This window comes from Nicotiana attenuata, unplaced genomic scaffold (assembly GCF_001879085.1).
Source record: "Nicotiana attenuata strain UT unplaced genomic scaffold, NIATTr2, whole genome shotgun sequence".
NCBI classification, from domain to species: Eukaryota; Viridiplantae; Streptophyta; class Magnoliopsida; order Solanales; family Solanaceae; genus Nicotiana; species Nicotiana attenuata.
In genome coordinates, this window is record NW_017671082.1 from 156,864 (window position 1) to 169,593 (window position 12,730).

Sequence of the window (12,730 nt, forward strand, 5' to 3'; positions counted from 1 at the left end):
TTGCACATAGGTTCATAGTTGTTTAAAATCAGATAATTAAGCTGAATATAACAGTTAAGCGACCGTGCTAGAACCACGGAACTCGGAAAATGCCTAACACCTTCTCCCGGGTTAACAGAATTCCTTACCTGGATTTTTGGTTCGCAGACTGTTAAACAGAGTCAATCTTTTCCTCGATTCGGGATTCGAACCGGTGACTTGGGACACCATAAATCTCCCAAGTGGCGACTTTGAATTTCTTAATATAAATGAATCCTGTTTCGATTGTCCTTTAATTGGGAAAACTCCCTTTTTATACTCCTGTTTCGAGCACTTGTGTACGAACTTCCAGCATATTATACTGGACCGGTATACTTTGTTGGAACTCCAGTATATTATGCTGGAGTTCTAGTGTACTTATGTTGGAACTCCATCATATTATGCTGGAGTTCCAGTATACTTATCCTGGAACTCCAGTTAATATGCTCGAGTTCAAGTATATTTATGCTGGAACTCCAGCATAATATACTGGCGTATTTTCTGGGTTTTGAACAGTGTTTTTGCTCAGATTTATCTTTACATGAAAATTGGCTAAATTTCGATTACTTTTGAAAGCGTGACTATTTTTGAATGACCACTTGTAAATCTGGCTATTTTTGAATTTCTCCCATTTAAATCTAATAAAATTTAAATGCTTACAATATCATATTAAATCAAGTGACATCATAATAAAAAGTCACATAGCAATTTTAGGACAAAAAAAATTATTATAAGGTTAAGCCAAATCAATATTAAGATATTACAAAATATTCTCCGAGCGGTCGACGATTTGAACAAATTGTCATCCTCCGCGTACACGCCAATCGTCATCACGATTCCCCCAAAATTCTCAAAATTCAATAGAGCCTTCTCCATCTCAGCTTCAATCTTCACGCACCTCGGTCCAGTACTTCCTCCATTTGAAGTTTCCACCATGAACCCTAACCCCAACCCCAACCCCAACCCCAGCCCAAACCCTAACCCTTATCCTAATCATCCGTCAGATCATCCCCATTCTTCCGAGTACGCTCCGTACCCAAAGCTTGATCCAAACGACGTCGCTCCTGTATCTGAGACGTGGACTTCGGTTCCTGTTGGATCGAATCCTCCATCTCAGCAGCCGCCACAACCACAGCCTCAACAACAACCAAGGTCACCTTCTGCATCGGAAGGACCTGCGCCTATCTCAAGCAGCGTTGCGACTACTATGCCTGTTGAGTCTAATCCCTATGTTACTCCCGAGCCTGCTCAACCCCTTGGTTCTTCTGTCAAGAGTATGTGCCTTCTTTTTACCCGTTCCAATTATTGTTTTTTCTATTTTCCTCTTACTGAGTCAATATTAGTTACATGGTTATTGTTTTTTTTTTTTTCGGGATGGTTTTGTTGTGTGAACTAGAAACATGTGTCCCAATTGAGACGGAGCCCAATAGTGTTCCAAAATGAGGGGCTATTAATAGTAAATAGAGAATCTCTTTGCCTTGCGAGGCATTTTTTAATTGGACAAATTCATGAAACCCCTGACAACAAAGGGGATAGTACTTTGCAAGTGTAAAAGGATCAGATTACTGATGTTAAATGAGAGTTAGGCTTAAGGGGAAAAAGGCAACATCTTGTGAAAGAAATTTATGGAGTATGCATTGGTTGATTGAGGATTTCAAGTGAACTGACTCAAGAGTACTACTGCCTCTGTCTTTGTAACAAAAATGGGTGTAAACTCAGTTTTTATATGTGTGTACATACAGATAATACATGCGCACACTTATGCACACATACATATGTGTGTCTTTGTGTGTGTGCATTGAGAGTTCTACGTATATAAGTTTTGAGCAACAACAACAACAACAAAAAACCTAGTGTAATCCCACTAGTGGTGTCTGGTGAGGGTAGAGAGTGTACGCGGACCTTACCCCTACCTTAAGAAGGCAGGGAGGTTGTTTGCGGAAGATCCCCAACTCAGGAAAGATAGAGAGGAAGGTGTAACAGCAAGCAACAACACCAGCAAATCAAATTGAAAACCGAAGTGAAAGAAACAATAAGTAATAATAAAAATCTAATAATAAGAAAATAGAAGACTAACATTGAGGAATGCATTAAAACTACTGGAACAAGCAAGGACAAAGTTCGGCTACCTAGCCTTCTGCCTTAATTCTCAATCTCCACACCTTCCTACTTAGGGTCATGTCCTCAGTATTTATGTGAAAAAAATGCACCTTAACTATGAAAAATAGAGCAAATTTGTCCTTATTTTGAATTTGGTCTCAAACATGCCCTTGTTATTAGTAGGGGTGGGTATAAAATCCGAAAAACCGAATTTCGAACCTGACCGAAATATTTTGGTATTACAATATCGGGTTTTTCAGTATTTCAGTATTATTCGGTACAGATTTTTTCGTATTTCTGTATTTTGATACGGTACTCGGTATTGAGTTTTTGATATATACCGAAATATTTAATTCTAAGCCCACCTCTATTTCTATTTTCCAGCCCAATAAGCCTAAGTCCAACACCCCAAGCCCCCTAGTTCGCTAATTCCCTTAGTCCCTTAGGCTTAAAGGCTTAGAGACTTAGAGTTACGACAATGGCTTCTGCTTATCCCCTTTCCCTTATTTCTATTTTCTAACCCTAGATTTATCTAAAAAAATTTGCAACAATTGGTGTATTAGGCTACTCTAGTTGAGGTGGTGATGGCGGTTCTATTTGTTAATTGTTGAAATTGTTTTTATGCATCATTACATGTGTTATAGACTTCAACCTCAATAAGTCTTTATTCCGTTGCCTTCTCTTTTATCGTTGGAGCAATAATTTCTTTAGTCAGTTTTTTTCAGATTTCGCAGTGCAACATTCATATGTTCTTGAAACAATTGCCTTAGATGCTAACCTTCTCGAATGCAATAGATATTCTTTCCACATGTAAACGAAGGAAGTAATTTTCCTATGGCCTCTTTCCATTTTAAAGTAGAGAATATAAGCATATGATTGATGACTCTTCCTCACTGGAACCACTATAAACATATTCTGGCGATGTATTGCAGGACTAATCTAGAAATTCGATTGCAACAATTTTATCATGCTTCCAAGAGTTAAGCGACATGAACTCAACCGGTTCCCCACTATCGTCTCATATTAGCTTGGTTAGTACCGAAACCGTACCGAAACCATACCGAACCAAGCAAGAAATACCGAACCGTACTGTACAGCTTTGGTACGGTATTTGGTATGCATGATTGATATACTGAATACCGAAATACCGAACCGTAGTTCTTAAGTACCGCGCCGAAGTACCAAACCCCTAGTCATTAGTGGATTGGTTCAGATTTGCCCATCAACTATGAGAAATACAACAAGTTTACACTCCGTTTGACTTTAGTACCAAATATGTCCTTATCATGAGTAAATTGGCTCTTCTTGCCCCTAAAAAACTAACAGACTTCCTACTTATTTTTATCCATCTAAAACATATTTTATTATTAAGATGGAGTGTCACCTTGCGACACAATAATTTTAGCCCTAAAAATCTCTTGAAAAAATTTTCAACTCGAAAAATTACACAGGCTTAAAATGGTTAAAAGAGACGAAAATATCTAATTGCTCCTCATATTCATGTCTTTTACCTATTTATTTACTCTCCTCAATTTTAACAACGATTAAGTATAGAACGACAATTCTAGAAGATCAATTATTTTTCGTGGGAAAATAAATAATCTTCAAGTACGCAAATATGAATTGAAATTCTTAAATCAGTGAAAAAAATTAAAAGTATTTGGAGAAATTGCAGGGAGTTATTATGTACACTTAACAACAAGTTGATTTTGCTGAAGAAATTGTGATTGCTGTCATGCAGAAAGAACTAATTCCATAAAATACTATTTTTATTTCTTTTGAGCTTGCAATTGAGTGGACATGAGAGTATTGATCTTCACAAAGACAAACTAAAAGAGAGAAGACTTATTGGTTATCTTTTGAGCAAAACGGAATGTTTTGTGAATCTCTGCTTTTGATGTATTTTTTTGAAAAATATCTACGTGTTCTTTTTCTTTTTCTTTTATTCTCCTTTTTTGTTCTTCTTCTCGTTGTTCTAGAAATAAAAGTTAACTTTTTACCCTTAAATAGAAGTGTTGATCGAAGAAAAATGAATTCCTTTATTTTTTTGGGGCAAATATAAGCTAGTCCACTCATGGTAAAGGCATAATTAAGACCAAATTCAAACAAAGGGCAAATTTGTTCTGTTTCTGTAGTTGAGATGTACTCTGAACCAATCTGCTAACGATGAGGGTATGTTTGGAACCAAACTCAACATAAGGGCAAATTTGCTCTATTTTCATAGTTGAGGCATTTCTTGCACACACACGCGCACACACACACACACACATATATATATATATATATATATATATATATATATATATGAAGCCAATACAATGGTTGTGCCTAGTGGTGGCAATTTCAACCAATCTTTGGTTGACCCGCCCAACTCACCACCTGTACTAAACCTGTTTTCAACCCGCCCATTTTAAATATGGGTAAATATGTGTTAACCCATTTTCAACCCGCAATAAAATGAGTCAAAAGCGGGTTGAATACGGGTTCCATGCGGTTTTAAATTTGTTATGGTTTTCGGCTTTTTGCACTTCAAAGGAAATATAATGAGCTTAAAAAGATGCAGGTGGAAAGATCTAAGTAAACTTCTGCTGGAATCCAAATTGTGATAAATATTATCCACTTGTTGTTAAACACTGGCATGCAAACAAATAATGAATTCAAGTCTTTATCATTTGATATTCGTTCGTCCAAATATAGATAAAATTGATGATTCTTGATTGAAATTTCTTTTTTTGTTGAAAAATAATAATAGAAAAAAATTTATCTTTGCTGACTTTCTACATATGGATAAAATTGATGATTGATGATTCAAATTCTTTTTTTGATGAAAATAATAATAGAAAAATTAACTTTGCATGGCTTTCAACTAGTGTTTTAAAAAGCGATCGCTTCGTTGCTTTAAGCGCGAAGCGATGGCTGCTCGCTTTTCCCAGCCTGAGGCGACTTGACTAGGTAAGCGCGCTTCTTCAACTCTTCTTCAGTTGAAGAAGCGACGTGAAGCGTTCGCTTCTGTTAAGAGGGGCCGTTTTTAAATAAAAAAAAAGTTTGGGTCTGTTTTTTATTATACAAAACAGACCCCTAAGACCAAAATTGACCATTTCTCTCTTCTTCGATCGACATTGCTGCTGTTAGGGTTTTAACTTCCTCCGTCCAGTCCAGGTAATTTTTCTTCTTCTCCTTTCTTCTTCTCATTTTTTTCTTTCTTGTTCCCGTCCAGCGTTCTACTATTTTTTTTTCTTTTTCCTTCTTCTTCTTCTTCTCCTCTTCTCTTTTTCACCTTTTCTCGTCCAACGTCTGCACAGCTAGGGCAGGCGCTAGTTTTCTTTTTTTCCCCCTTTTATTCTTCTTAATTTTAATATGTATTTAAGTTTATAAAATTACTTATTATATATATGTGTTATATTTGTCAGTTTATTTGATTTTTTAATGTGTATTTCAGTTTATAAAATTAATTATTTATATATGTTATATTTTCAGTTTATTTGATTAATTTTATATGTATTTCAATTTAGAAAATTAATTATTATATATATAGTTTATTTGATTTTTTAATGTGTATTTTAGTTTATAAAATTAATTATTATATATATATGTTATATTTCAATTTACATTACGTTTTTTAAGAATTGCGCTTCACTTCAATGAAGCGTGCGCTTCGCTTTGCTCTTCGCTTTTGAAGCGAGGCGAGTCCCTGTCGCTTTTTTGCGCTTCGCGCTCTCAAAAACACTGCTTTCAACATAATTAAACTAGGTATTTTCTACATTCCTCGGAAAAAAGCTAAGAATTTCCGTAAATGAAATCCAAAAGTAGAGTAATTAAACCGTTTACCCATAAAAATACTGGAAAAAAATAGTGTGCATTCTTAGCCAAGAATCACGAAATTCTCAGCAATAAATAATTATAGGTAAGTTGCTTAAAAGAACTAATTGTCTTGCCATTTTACTTAGTGCTTTCCGAAAAGTTCAAGCAAGTGAAAGGGCCTTAATTACATGCTTTCTACTATAGCCGGAACCTTTCTTATGGATAACGAGAGGTGATACAGTTTGATTATCTTCTAAGAAACTGTGAACAACGAACACAGAAGAGAGACGTTGAAGCAAAAACAGAGCAGAGAGAGCGGAGTCAAAAGGATGGTTTCAGACATAGATATAAAATGGGTCACCCCATTTTTAACTCAGCCCATTAATCAACCAACCCATTTTCACCTGTATGAAATATGGGCGGGTTGGGTGATTATCGATTTTTGCTTGACCCATTTTTAATCGCCCAAGTTTAACCCATCCCGCCCATTTGCCACCACTAGTTGTTCCAACAGTTGGTGCATTTATGTACATCCCCCTCTAAACTAATGCCAATTAATAGACTGGGGTGTTGTTTTTATGCATATTTATTACTCTCTGCTTGCTTTGAGGTATTCTTTATGCTTGGATTATGAGCCTCTTAATTTTCAATTTGCAGATAAAATGGATTCAGTTAAGGATGTTCTTGGAAAGTGGGGAAAGAAGGCTGCAGAGGCGACTAAGAAGGCTGAGGATCTTGCCGGAAATATGTGGCAACACTGTATGTCACATTGTTTTATGTTTATCTTTCTGTTGCCATGTTATGTTTTTTTTTTCCTTTTCTGATTAGTAAACAAAATATATTATAGAATGACAAGAAAAAACAGCACTAAGGAGGCTCTGGTGTTACAGAAGTATCCCTTTATAGCCATGTCATGTGTTTAAAATGAGTGTGATTCTCTGCCAACATACTGCTGTTCTTTTATTTCTGTATTTTATGCTCTGTCGAAAGATTCATCATATTCCACTCTTAATTGTACAATTTTCTGATGATGTTCTCATTGCTTCATCTGAATCAGTGAAAACAAGCCCCAGTTTGGCTGATGCCGCTATGGGAAGAATTGCTCAAGGTACAAAGGTCTTGGCTGAGGGCGGTTATGAGAAAGTGTTCCAACAAACATTTGAGACTGTCCCCGAGGAAAAGCTTTTGAAGTCATATGCATGCTACTTATCTACTTCTGCTGGTCCAGTCATGGGAGTTCTGTATCTATCCACTGCTAAACTAGCATTTTGTAGTGATAATCCTCTTTCCTACAAAGTAGGTGATCGGACAGAATATAGCTACTACAAGGTACACCTTTCTTTCTTTCCAAATACTTCAGGGCACACGAGTTGGTGAAAAAGATCGTGGTAGGAAACAAATAATATAGGACGGATGTGATCTAGTCTCTAAAATTTCCCAGGTCTTTAGCTAGGGGATAGATAATAATCTAGTTTCGATGTAATTGGTCCCTGTGCACATGAATTCGATATTCAATGTTGTTAGATGTCTATATTCTCTTCATCTCTTGGTTGATTAATGGCGGAAAGTAAAGAGTTGTTTTAAATTAACCATAATCCGCTATAGATAAAGAGTTTATCCTTCCAAACTTTATTTGGTTGGATGTTGCCCTAGGGCTGTGTATTTTTTATTTTATTTTTTCTGTGCCTCGTGCAAGCTTTTGTACACTTTTAGCATGTTTGTTGGTGTGTAAGACGAGGCATTTCATGATCTGCTCTTTCTACTGAAATCTCCCTCAGCCCAATAAGATAGACGGCGTCAGTTATGCCTTTTTGTTTGGTGTTTCCATCCATTGTTGATTGTTAGGTTTTGAGTTTTAAATTAAATTAAAAAGATTTGCTATAGAAGAAAAATGGAGAAAAAGGAGCAAGGCCCTATGTGACATGAGAAATGCTATTGGTGGATAGGATCAAAGACTTACTTTAGATGGATCCTGCATAGATGAATTAAATTCTTGCTCCCATCATCAAGCTTGGATGAGACTCTGAGCTCATCATATTGGTTTTTCACTCAGTTTGGTAGATATAGGCAATTTTATGTGCAATAGGACTAGGAATGGCAATGGGGCGGTGCGGGTTTAAGCATGTGGGGTGCGGCGGCGGGTTTTTGGGGGGGGGGGGGGGGGTTAATGCAGGGCAGTGCCCTACGGGGTGGGTTCAAACATTTGTTTGAAAAATCAAAGCGGTTGCGGTTTTGAAAATTCTGCGAGGCGGGTTCTTCAGTTTCGAGCCAATCGGTCGCTGGATCTACTGATTGTTGGAGCATGTCTTGCGTTTATCATTGAAATGATATTTTGGACGTTCAATGTTTTAAGGCTGTGGTTATTAAATATATCAACTGGTAAAATCTGATTTTCCTTTCTTTTTACTTTTCTCATTTCGTCTTTTTCTTCCTTTTTCTTTTTGAAATATATTTGCTTCTATTGAATAAAAGAACACTAAGAAGAAATAAAGTCGATCTAGTAGCTATAAATCTGTTATTCATAGTGCATAGCAACTAAAAGAATGAAATTAACTTAGAATCATCATTAAAACTTACCTTGGACGATGTAGGGACCTTGGAGGAAGTTGGGTTCTTGAGAGCTTCCCTTTCTAGAGCAAATTTACGTGTTTGGGGTGTAGGGAACGAGGTAGAGCTTTAAAACGACTTTTCAGGTGCGCGTTCATGCAGCTGAAGGCCCAACCGCGCATCTGACCGTGCAGCAAGGGCAGTGACACTGCCTTGAGTACGCTGCCACGCACGTGAGAGCTGATCGCGCAGACTGCAAATTGTCCGGTAAAACGCGCATAACTTTTTGCACAGAGATCCGTTTTGGCTCCATAATATATCACTGGAAATGTATTTGAAAGGGCTACAACTTTCATGCTTTAAGTTTTCTCAAATTCCTAACAGATTTTCATGAAATTAGGCTGGAAGACAGACCTTCCATAAACTTAGTCGATTATATCGAATCTTATGCACCCCACTCTCCGTCTTGATTCCAAAACAACTATTTCCGCCCATACTCGTCCCGATAGGACTTCACATGTCTAAAATGTCACATTAATACTCATGTAACACATGCCTTAGTTTTTGACATTTGAGTGAAGCATTATAATGATGCGCTTTGGCAATGGCCATAACTCCTAAAATCAAAGGTATTGAACTATTGGGTGTTATTGATAGTGCATAGCACCAAAAATATGATAACAGAATACCTAGTGACCCTAAGATTAGTAGATACATACTGTGGCCACCTCTTAATCTTGAACCAGCGGACTCTTGTAAAAAATTCAACAGATCTGTTGAACTTTTTTGCATTTCTATAATGCACTAAAAATTTGGGGGTGGGTTGGGGGAACTGAATGTGAGATATAAGTACACCTTGGGTCCATAATTAATTAAGAATATCAGCTTGTTGACAGTTCCTCTGTCTTGGAAGTCCAGAGATGGAAATATTAGCCCTTTCATCTATGTGGGCTTGGGCTGATAGAATTATGGTAGTTGAGTTATGAGAGGTAGTGCTGGTTAGAGGGTGGGAGTCTGTGGTATTGATGGAAAAGAGAGAGAACATTGTGGTTTTCTTGGTGGTGGGTCAATGTCTTCATCTGCCATATACTTTAAAATTCTAAAAGTTTATGAGTAATTGTTCTGGTCTCTCCTCAAGGTCTGAAGTAATGTCTAGCTGTATCTATTTGGGCCGAGTTTGATGTATAACATATTAGTGTCTTGTCTTCACTTTAGTTTTTAAAAAAAAGAAATTAGTCCTGTTGTCTTCTTTTTCTTTTAATATATATTTTTAATTCTGTTTATATTTTTTTTCGAAAAGATTATTCATTCATTTTTTAGTTTATATTTATCCCTTTTCTATTTTTCTTTTCAAGTTTTGTTTTGATATATTAACTACCTTTATTTAAAGTGAATGATTAATATTTATGCTCATATCTCAAGTGCACCATGGTTTCTATTTTGTTAGTTTTTAAATGTCGAGACATGCTCTTGGGGCAAACCGTTTTTAGTTGGTTAGAAGTTGTGTGGAAGAGGAATATGGTTGTGATGCAAAGAGGTGTAGAGGCCTATGGTGTGGCGTGATATTGAGCAGTTAATAATGATGGTTTTTTTTTTTTTTTTGGGGGTGACCGAGAAATCTATCGGAAGCCGACCCTTTGGGCCAATGCAATCTTTGAAACTCAGGGATTATAGGCTCACTCCTCTACCCTTCTCCAATTAAATACCAGAGTTAGTTCACTTGGCCCGGGCCCTAACCTTTGACCTAAGACACAAGTCCCTCAACCTTTTATATTTGAGCTAACCCCTGGAGGCATGGTGGAAATATCATGAGGATGGGAGTGGTCCGACCCTTGTTTTGGTAATTTTTTTTCCGCCAAAGGACGACAGCGAAGGAAGAGGATTAGATGTAGCAAATGGAATTCATATTAACTTTGGTGTAGCCATGGTGCGAAAACAGGAATAGAGATAGCATAATCGAAATTGATTGTTAAATGATATTTTTACCAAGTGGTAATCTTTTTTGCTCGCGTTGGAATTAGGATTGAGTAATGGGAATGGGAACATAGGTTCCTGATTCGTTGTAAAGTCATTCCTTTTTTTCCAACCCACGCAGTTTCCTGTCCTTCCCGATCACTTCTTGATTGTCTTGATATCCTTAGGGAACTGAACATCTCACTGCATTTACAATTTGTCTTGTCTGCTATTGAAGAGAGTAAGTATAAGTGCATAATCTATCTTAGTAAGCAATCCTTTGGATCAAAATTTATTAAGATCTTGAAATCTTTTCTCGTCATCAGGATTTATAGAATTTCAAGAGATACTTAAACAAGGTTACATATCATAACAGGAAATCTTTGACAGATTTTTAATAAATGGAGTAATAATGTGCAATAGTTGTTGGAGATAATTTTCTATTCTCTCCTTCAGAATTTTACTTCATTTATTCTTAATGTGGATGGACGTGTCTGTAATCTGTTTAATATTAAACGGAGCTCAGCATTCTGCCAAATAACACTAGGATCTTTTGTTATCTGCCTATTTGGGTTGAATTTTCCAATGCTGCTTTTGACATATGCATATCTAAATGCAAAAAATCTTCATAGTTTTCTTTGTTGCTGCACAATGCCGATTCTCATTTCTTTGCTTTTGCAAATTCCTGATCATCAAATAGAGATCCTGGGGTCATGCACATGAGTTATCTACCACATGATTCTATGATGTCAAGCCGAGACCTTTTGTTAGCTTTGCTTAAACTTTACTGTACCTATTGGTATGCGGACCTGTTACTCCTCTGTTATAAGGAGCTCTTTCGTACTTTTTGTTTGCTTGCGTTGTTGATTGCACAGACTCCTGCTATTTGGTTACCTGCTTGATAATTAAGCGAGAGTTTTTTCTATTGTAGGTGGTTCTCCCAATAAATCAACTCAAAGCCATTAGTCCGTCAAGTAGTAAGATCAATCCAGCTGAAAAGTACATCCAGATTATCTCAGTTGACAATCACGAGTTTTGGTTTATGGGTTTTGTTAACTATGACAGTGCTGTCAAGAATTTGCAAGGTGCATTGCTGGGTCATCATTCGTAGCTAGCGTGTCATTTTCTTGGTCATTTCAGGTCCGTGACACTGGTGCTTGCTATTGTTGTAGATAAAATTCTGTAAAATATGCACATCTGGGTGATTGATTGTTGTATACATGCTAATTTATCAGCGGTTTGGTATCTTGTGTACATCTGTTTCCTGAATTTTTTATTACTATCTTTTATGATGTTTTTTATCATTGAGAAAAGACATTAGTGGATTTGATAAACATATATGTATTGTTTTTAAATGGACTCCATAGGAGACTGAATAAAGTTATTCTTTGTTGAATTGATTTGTTTGTTTGATGTACACGTACTTGCTGAGTGCAACATATATTACTGCGGTGAAAGGGTCAAATTTGCCCATTTACTATTTAAAAGTTCAATTTTACCCTTGATTATATTATCGGGACAAAAGAACCCTTGTCGTTATCTAAGGGTACAAAAATACCCTCCACTAACGGCCTTCCAACATAGAATGAAGCTACAACAATTTTTCAACATTGATGCCATACGGCATGCCATGTGATATTTTTTTTCTAACTTAATTATATTTTCTCCACAGTTGGATCATTGTCCCTCTACAGTTTAATTTAAACCAATTTTATCCCTCCACAATTCAATTTGGAGTACTTCCACTGTCCGAAATTCTTTTTTTGTTTTTGTTAATTTAATTTCTTATCCTATTTCCTTTTTGGTTTTGTTAGGTGAGTAATTGTCAGTCTGTTTTCACGTTAGATGGTAGTTAGTGAAAAGAAGTATATTTGGACCCGTAAGTGATATAGGGAGCTTCGTAGTCCTAATAGTATTTTTGGACAAAAATTGGTCTAACTCATAAAATATTACCAATATTAGCCAAATGCTAACAATATTAGTCAATTAGCTATTTGTAGCCAAAAAAAATCAAAATGTTTGTTTTCTTTTGAGTGGGTGTTGTTGAATAGATTGAGTACATCTTAAGGGGTTTGAATATCAATTTTGGGATGGTTTGGTGGAGTTTTGATGTGGTTTGAATTGAAAATTCGAAGTAGTTGACGAATATGGAAAAAGATGATATGTGTATCAACTGTGTATCATTTGTGCATCACATATGTATCATATGTGTATAACATGTATATCTATATATACCTGTGTGTGAGATACACGCGTGATACATGCTAGATACACGTGTCGCAGAAGATTTTTTAAACTCGATTTTAACTAC

The 12,730-nt window shown here is 36.3% G+C and overlaps 1 protein-coding gene across 1 annotated transcript; it reads left to right on the forward strand.

The window, feature by feature from the left end:
• Positions 1-788: 788 nt before the first annotated feature.
• On the forward strand, positions 789-11,836 carry LOC109205786 (GEM-like protein 1). Its single transcript, XM_019368536.1, has 4 exons — positions 789-1,292; positions 6,577-6,678; positions 6,977-7,248; positions 11,351-11,836. Exons 1-4 carry the CDS (start codon positions 953-955, stop codon positions 11,528-11,530), a joined length of 894 nt encoding a protein of 297 aa, XP_019224081.1. The 5' UTR covers positions 789-952; the 3' UTR covers positions 11,531-11,836.
• Positions 11,837-12,730: the final 894 nt, after the last annotated feature.